At 31.4% G+C, this 8,506-nt stretch overlaps 3 protein-coding genes across 4 annotated transcripts in view; 2 read left to right on the top strand and 1 right to left on the bottom strand.

Moving 5' to 3' along the window:
- The first annotated feature begins 641 nt into the window (after window positions 1-641).
- Window positions 642-2,388, top strand: LOC115886257 (origin recognition complex subunit 2). The gene has a single exon (XM_030905349.1). It carries the CDS (start codon window positions 792-794, stop codon window positions 2,352-2,354), a length of 1,563 nt encoding a protein of 520 aa, XP_030761209.1. The 5' UTR covers window positions 642-791; the 3' UTR covers window positions 2,355-2,388.
- A 550-nt stretch (window positions 2,389-2,938) lies between these two features.
- On the bottom strand, window positions 2,939-4,541 carry LOC115886259 (zinc finger protein 726-like). 2 transcript variants are annotated; one of them, XM_030905351.1, is made up of 5 exons: window positions 4,358-4,541; window positions 3,735-4,297; window positions 3,468-3,684; window positions 3,218-3,409; window positions 2,939-3,160 (listed from the first exon to the last, which is right to left on the bottom strand). In XM_030905351.1, the coding sequence occupies exons 1-5, from the start codon at window positions 4,478-4,480 to the stop codon at window positions 2,978-2,980; spliced, it is 1,278 nt and encodes a 425-aa protein (XP_030761211.1). In that variant the 5' UTR covers window positions 4,481-4,541; the 3' UTR covers window positions 2,939-2,977. The 2 variants fall into 2 exon arrangements, with proteins under 2 accessions (XP_030761211.1, XP_030761212.1); XM_030905352.1 differs by having other exon boundaries at window positions 3,028-3,160; window positions 3,223-3,409.
- Window positions 4,542-4,720: 179 nt separating this feature from the next.
- LOC115886235 (palmitoyltransferase ZDHHC5) overlaps window positions 4,721-8,506 on the top strand; it is a 55,188-nt gene continuing 51,402 nt past the window's right edge. The window contains exons 1-3 of the mRNA XM_030905323.1: window positions 4,721-4,944; window positions 5,476-5,594; window positions 5,657-5,814. Coding sequence (XP_030761183.1) covers window positions 4,853-4,944; window positions 5,476-5,594; window positions 5,657-5,814 — 369 coding nt within the window. The 5' untranslated portion in view covers window positions 4,721-4,852. The remainder of the gene's footprint in view (window positions 4,945-5,475; window positions 5,595-5,656; window positions 5,815-8,506) is intronic.

Below are 8,506 nucleotides of genomic sequence, written 5' to 3'. Positions count from 1 at the left end.
CTGAACCAGCAACACTTGGAGTGGAGATTCCACAATATGAATAAAATAACATAATTGTCCAGTTTTCATTAATACCATCATGGGAGAATATTATTTTTAAATTTATTAAAGATATTTTCAATAAAATTCTCTTGATTTATAACTCGTACCCACTTTTCTTGCTCTTCCGGACACTTTAGGCTGCCTAGTATAATAACTATCCTTAGTAACTATCCTTTCCACCAGGAACACAACAAAGATGAGGCATAGCACCAAAAACACACTCCACTTAAGCTTTATTGATGAATTGTTAGAGTCTTAAAAAACACACACAAAAATCACGATAAGTAAAAAATGTATGGGCACTTTTAGGTTAAATCACTTACACAACGTGTAATTTTTAAAATTTCTATTTTTTTATGCGAAACCGAGAGTGACCATATATCTGGTAGTAGTTTATGTCACTTCAACACCAAAATAATTAGTTTTTTGCACTACAATAATAAATAATACCAAAAATCAAAGAGTTAAAACCAAAAATCAACCGACAAAATATGAAACGGAATCTAACCCAATATCTAAGTATGTACGGTATGTACAGCTGATGAAGTAAACAAAAGTCCGCCCGTAGGCTGATCTTTTAATAGAAGGCACTGGTTCGCGAATGGAGGACAGCATTTGATCAGAGTTTTGATTAAAACTTGAGTCAATGGTCAATGGCGCGAAATCAAATAAATTACTTAACCTAAATATTTTTGTATACAAAGAACCATTTTCTATTTTCTTTATTTTATACAATCAAAAATATAACAATGTCCGAAGAAAATTCCACTCCAGTTCGTCGAACGGCGCGACAAAAAAAGCCCAGCTTAAAAGCCATGGAGTCTCTGTACATATCCAAATTAAAAAACTCGGGTTTTGTGGCTTCAGTAAGTAGCAGTGATGAATACTATTCTAGCGACGAATGTGCCGAATTATCACCTGAAAAACCGAAATTATTACACGAAAACGACGAAATATGCGGAGAAGAAATATTTACGTTTAAGAAAAGAAACCAGAGAGCGAGCATGGCGTTGAAAGCTGCGGAGGTGCAAAAAACACCCCACACTGTCCGAACAAAGATGAAAAACAAATTAAAAGCCGTCTTTGAAGATAGTGGAAGTGAATTCGAGGCTCCTTCGGGGTCTGAGAGCTCGGACAGTGATATTTCTGATGAAGAAACAGGTCCGGACTCTGAAAGTTCATCTTCTGGTAAAGAAGAGTTAAAAAAACCTGTACAAGATATTCAATTTAGTGATGCCAAGGTTCAGGTATCTTCGCGTGGAAGGAGAATAAAGGCTAACACAAAATACACAATTGATACTGAAGAATACTTTGCAAATACCTCAAGTAAAATTAAAACTTCTAATAACACGCTTGATAAGTTAGAGACTCCAAGACTGGCACAGTACCAACTCCAAAAATTGCTATCTGACATGAAACTGTCAAAAGAACACACCTGTTGCATCAACAAACTGTCAGAAACGAACGAAATGCATTTTAAAAAATGGTTATTCGTTTTAAACCAAAACTTCAATATTCTTTTATACGGATTAGGTTCAAAGAAGAATATATTGACAAAGTTTCACACAGAGTGCCTTAAAGATATGCCTGTTATAGTAGTAAACGGTTTTTTTCCTACATTATCGATAAAAAATATTTTAGATAGTATTATTGTTGATTTACTTGAACTATCTGAAAATCCTTCAAATCCGAATGATGCCTGTGATCTAATTGTTAAAGAATTCAAAAAAATTCCACAAAGTCATTTGTATTTGTTGGTACATAATATCGATGGTGAAACATTAAGGAGTCCAAAGATTCAATTGATTTTATCTCAACTCGCTGCAGTAGAAAATATTCATCTCATTGCAACAATTGATCATATTAATGCCCCTCTAATATGGGACCACAGTAAACTTAGTAAATTCAATTTTATTTGGTGGGATGTCACCTCATTTTTACCCTATACTGAAGAAACTTCATTTGAGAGATCTATGATGGTACAACAATCTGGAACTCTAGCGCTATCATCCCTGAGGAATGTTTTCCTGTCTTTGACACAGAACTCAAAAGCTATTTATTTAAAAATTGCCAAATACCAGATTGAAAATTTTGGACAATATTATCAAGGAATGGCATTCAGGGACTTGTATATGGCTTGTAGGGAATCGTTTATAGTGAGTTCGGATTTGGCTTTGAGAGCTCAGCTGAGTGAATTTCTGGACCATAAAATGGTTAAAACTAAGAGATCGGTTGAGGATGGAACAGAATATCTAATAATTCCTTTGGCCAATAGTTTATTACAGAAGTTTATGGAGGAGAATGCTCAATAACTTACAAAATACATATTTTTATGGAAGTTTTTGTGAATTATACCGGTTAGTTTTTTAAGGACAATCAAAAATAGTATACTTTTTATAATTATAAAATATATATATATAATAAAGATGTATTTATAAACTATATTTAAGTCTCGTAAGTAAGTACAGTGTTATTGCAGCAGTGTGTTAATACTGTTCCAACAAGGTTCCAACCAATGGCTAAAGAATACAAGGACCAATAAACAATAAAATCCGAGACAAAATTGTTACCAAATGACTCCAAACAGTGCTGTGGCATATGTTTGATAAATACATACATACGTGTGTGCTGCTTATTTTAGTGATATCTTACTGATTAATTACAAAAAAAGTACTAAAATGTTAACAAAAGGTACAATAACAACGTATGTGACAAATCCATACTCCAAAAAAAATGGCATCTAACAACACAAATTCTACTTCAGCATTTATTCCAGTCCCGTTCTCAGAACATCGACTGTCGCCAGCGATACATCAAAAGAACCAATCAGATTTGTACAAAATTCAAACAGCTGTCAATTTGAATTTTGTGCGAGGCTTTATATTCTTTAGCTTTAGTCTTTATATTCTTTAGTCATTGGTTCCAACTAAGTATCTCATAAGCATAAGTTAGTATTTATATTTTCATCACTTTTATGATAATTTTCCATATGTATCCTTAGATGATGCTTATACCTAAAATTCTTTATACATAACTCACAGTGATATGGCATTGCTTCAGAATGGACTCGCATATGGCTCTGAAGAGTGTTTTTCTGATTAAACCTTTTTTTACAAACCTGAAAAGATTTGTATATTTAACTTTTTTCTGTTTATCAAATAAATACTCAATTTACCTCACATTTAAAGGCTTTTTCTCCACTATGTATAGCCATATGCCTTTTTTTGCTGCTGTAACAAGTAAATTTTTTATCGCATTCTTCACAGCTGAACTTCTTAATGCCTGCTTCCTTTTCCCTGTGTCTTTTCAAATGCTCACTTAAAACTCTCCGGCTGAATAATCTAGAACATTGTGGGCAAGGCACTTTCTAAAATTAAATACAAAATAGTACTATAAATAAATCAATATTTTACATTATGTATTACTTCTCCATGTACGTCACGTTTATGCCTGTGCAACGTGCTACTAGATGTGAAGGTTCTACTGCACGATTCACACATATAAGGTTTTTCTCCAGTGTGTTTTTGTCTAACGTGAATTTGTAATTGTTCTGAATTCACAAACGCACTTTGGCAATGTTCACATTTATGTTTCCTAACTCCCGAGTGAATTTTCTTATGGATATTAAAATAATTTGATGAACTAAAAAGAAATCTATTTGAAAAGCTAGTTTAAGCTAAATATTTACTGACCCAAATGACTTTCCACAAGTCTCGCATTTATATGGTCTTTCACCGGTATGCACCCTATGATGGTAGGCTAAATCATACTTCCTTGCAAATTTTTTATAACATACATTGCATTGAAACTGTTTTGCGCAGTGTTTATACATCATATGTACACGTAAATGGTCACATTTCTTAAACGATTTACAACATTCTCCGCATTTATACAATCGCTCTTTAATGGCAGTAATTTCAAATTTTTTTTCTTCTTCACTGTCTAGTGTGTTATTTAATTTGTCTGAAAAGAATTCATCACAAGCTCTTACATTTTCTTGATCTTTTTCTAAGTCGTTGTAAAGAACATCACTTAAAGGATCAAACTTTTCATTATCATAATTGTTTATGGAATTTATATCATTAACTATTGAGTTTTCAATGCTCTCTAAGTCAAGCATAGTGGTTTTACACTCTAGGGCTCTAAATTTCGACTCGGAGCTAATTATTAAGTTTCTGAAGATGTAACAGTCCTCTAGCTTACAGAAACATGTTCTGCATATATACTGTGACCCAAGAGTGTCGTTTTCAGGAATCTTAAAAAAATAAACATTGTTTAGGGCAAAATAAACTCTATTTATAGGTATCTTCCTTACATTTACGGAAGAAACTTCGACTAGCTTTTGTAAAACTGTAAGACCATCAGTACAGTTGTATGTTAAATTTATACTGTTTATTTCGTCTAATTCAATCATACATATTCGACATTTTCGTACCATTTTCTTATAGAGTAAATAAAATGATAAACAGTCTCGAAGTAAACATTAAACAACAATAACCTAAAAAATTGACATTCGTATTAATGATGGGCTAGTGATGGGCAAAACAAGTCAAAAGAACTATTATATATGATCTATGTATTTTACAACCTAAACGCCCACAGATTATATATTTACTCTACACGGCAGATTGTGCCTGAAAATTCTGAAAATAATAGAGAAGAAATTGACATGATGGCGCATGCGAATCTGTTCTGTCAGTCCGTCAACTTTTCTCTTGATGGTGTTTTTCTCTCAGCCATGTTCGCCTGTCCGAGACCGATTTTCCATCTTTTAACAAAAATTTGAGTCCATTTCTCGGAATCGGACACTATGCCCAAGTGCGATGCTAAAACTAGATATATTCCGGCCACCTTCGCTTGGACTCTGCTCATCGCAGCCACCACTTTGTTCTTCTACTATCCGTAAGTTATTTTTATAATTACTGTTTACAAAAAGTTCCCGTCGAAATAGTTTCCAGTGTGTAATTGAATCGATTTCCTTTTTCGTACGTGCGTTCTTTTTAGTTATACGAACCGTTAAAGTTTCGAAATTGGGCGAACAAAAATTATGTGCTGTTTTAAAAAACATTGACCTGAGATGTCAATGCAGAGGTGTTTCCCTGTAACACTCATTTACTTTTTATTTTAAAACTATTTCTACTCATCCTGTTATTGTTTAGATGATTTAGTAATTTATTAGTACTAATATGAAATCATTATTATTGTTTAATTCCATTGTTGGTATTATATCTTTCATGAAGTTATCATCTGATTGCAAATTAGTAATACCCTATGAGCTAATAAACGTTTGCAAATAGTTTCAGTATGATCTAATTAAGCGTTATCACATTATTTTGTTATGATAAATAAATTGTGTGTATTAATTGAGATAAAATTAAGTTCAACAGACCAGAGAATAGACTACCAAAATGTTAGAAATTGTTAAATTTTCAGAGCACAGTATTATCTTCCTCGACATCCATGGGTCCTTGCTTATCAGGGGGTCATTACATTTTTTGTACTGGCCAATTTTACCTTGGCTACGTTTATGGATCCAGGGATCATTCCAAAAGGTAGCTCTTATCTCCATAAAAAGAAATTATTTTTTCTAAAAAAAATTATTTTATTTTAACAGCTCCTCCTGATGAAGATCGAGACGACGATTTTAGGGCTCCCCTGTATAAAAACGCCGAAATTAATGGGATAACTGTAAGGATGAAATGGTGTGTAACGTGTAAATTTTACAGACCACCGAGATGTTCACATTGTAGTGTTTGCAATCATTGTATAGAGGTAAGAGAGATTTCCTTTCCCAATTAACTGAGTTATAGTTGAAGTTTTGTTCTTATTTTCATTAAAAATAGATTGAAAGACACTTGAAAAACAGACGTTACAAGCTAATTTAAGATCTCGTAATTGCATGCAGACTTTATGGGTTTATTAATGTTGTGAAGAACTAAGTAAAAATAACACATACAGCTGTATATGCCAGAGATTTATGGATATTACTACAAGCTAAAATAGCTTTAAGTATGGAATAGTGGTAATAAGACCATACAGGGTGGCCCAGAGTTCATGTGCTCCTCCATATCAGGTTTTGTACTTAGAATCTTTACTCCATACTTTTTAAAAATAATCAGGAAATATTGGTTTTACCAAGCACTTTTTGAAATTTGACCATTTTTAAACAAAATTTCCTACATATTTGAAGCTTTCAAAAATAAATAAAAAATAAAAATTTCTTGGTGTCTATCCTGGTAGGTCATGCCTACACAACGTTTTACCTGTTCCATTGATGCGGGTGATGCGCCGCATTTCTTCAAAATATGGTGGTACGTTTTATTAAAAAAAAATTGCTGAGATCTACTATAATTCATCAGGCAGGCGCGTATTTTAAAATCACACGAGAGGGCGCGTAGCGGTACTCTGTACCGCATTTATATTTTTAAAGTATTTTATTTTTTTTTTCTATTTTATTCTAAAATTTGGCATGCTAAACAGTAACAAGCAACATTTTTAATACATATTTACTTTATAACACAAAAAAGCTTAAACGTATTATAAAATCTACAACATTTTTAGTATTCAAAATAAAGAAAAATATAACTTTGTCCATTCACAAAAACTAAATCATACAAGGATCATACGTAACATATAATAAGGTAAACCAAACAGAACCTTTTAAATATTCAAAAACATTATTAAACTTTTCAATTAGAACAAGACATAGATCAGTGAATTTATTTTTATATTTGTAAAAACGGGACATTTATTAATAAAATCCGGAATTATATTAAAAATAAAGAAAGATACCAGTTTATTTATAGAAAGGTTGTAAACCTGAGTAAAAACAAAGGAAATGAGTTTGGGTGTGGGATATAATTATCGCTAATTTCGGAAAATAAACAAGAAGAGCGCTTGTTTAAAGAAACCAGCCCTCAAAATATATTTTTTATATTGCTTAATGTTTATATTTAACTTCCTAAAATAATATATTCTATTGGCTTGATTAAATTTTTTTATGTATACTTTATTTCATTCTATTTGTATATTTTATCTATTGATTTGATCATTTTAGGTGTATTTTAAGATGTCTAGTTTATTATACTCGTATTATTTAAACAAACAAATAACTTTAAATTACTCAGGAAAAGTCAAATACCTGACCTACTGTTTTTATCAAATAAATTGAACATACAAATTATCAATTATTTACTGTAAATAGTTTTTCTAGCATTTTTGCTTTTTATGATTTTATGATAAAAATTAATAAAAACAGCTGAGGCTTCAAGTGGCAAAAACCGCTTTATCCGTTACTACGAATTAATAATATCCACATTATTAGATCGTACACTGAGATTTCAAATTCACAATAAAAAAAAGTTAAAAATAATACCTTTAAATTGCTGACCTGCGGATTTAATTTATTTGAATCTTCCAATTGGCTGGATTTTCCTTATTCAATGTTAATTAGCACTGATCAATATTGTTGCGATGAATATAATCAGATTAAATAATTAAAAAAAAACAGAGTCGGACTTGAAATTATTTTAAATAATAATTAAATAGTTTTGTTGTTGTTAAGGTACCCAAAACAAAAAAAAAAAGTATAAAGTGTGGCATATTATTGTACTCAGGAGACCGAGTTCTTTCAAAACCAGAAATAAAAAATGCAGGTCCGTATTTAAAAAAATTAAGTTGGCCTCTGTATCTCACAAATTAACAGCTAATTTGAAAATCTAAAAATACTATCAGATACAAAGCGCAACTGTGCCCCATTTTAACCATGTTCCTATCTATTACGGTTACCGAGATACCAATGCTCGTACCTCGAGTTTGTAGCACCCTGTATAAAAATTCACTACAAATTACTTTACTGCAGTAAATCCATCTTATTATTATCTACTTATATTTGCTTTCTTCGTCTTTATTGTTGCAAATCCCGCATTTTTTCATAGGCTTTTTACACAAGTATAATATTACTACTGACGTCTTATCCATTTTAAATCCTTAAGGATGCAAATATCTTGCTGTACCAAAACCAACAAAATATGCATCGTACAAAACCCACCTTATCCGACTTATTTTTGTGTTTTTCACTTTATAAATTAAACAATTTTTATATCTAGAAAACCCAGATATATTATCAAATTATATCAATAGTAAAAAAAGTTTTTTTATGCTATTTGATTATAATAATTATTATTTGATATTGTAAACATATGGTACTTTTTATACAAGAGCCAACCTAGCGAGAAAAAAACAATGCTAATTTTAACAGCATCTAGGTCAGTGGTCATTGTCAAGGCTTTTTTAATCGAGCGTCACACCTCGTTTGCAATGCGGTGGCAGTAATTTATATTTAATGGCTTTTGATCTAACGTGTGTTTTTTTTCGGTTACAATAATTACATTAATAGGTGTAGTATATAATTGACTACAAAGTAGGGATGGGTATATTAAAAATCGTTCGATATTTTAGTATA

Source organism: Sitophilus oryzae, unplaced genomic scaffold (assembly GCF_002938485.1).
Source record: "Sitophilus oryzae breed Bouriz unplaced genomic scaffold, Soryzae_2.0 scaffold_476_pilon_pilon, whole genome shotgun sequence".
In the NCBI taxonomy this organism is placed as follows: Eukaryota; Metazoa; Arthropoda; class Insecta; order Coleoptera; family Curculionidae; genus Sitophilus; species Sitophilus oryzae.
The sequence above is the reverse complement of the archived record's forward strand: the minus strand, read 5'-3'. Positions and strand labels throughout refer to the sequence as shown.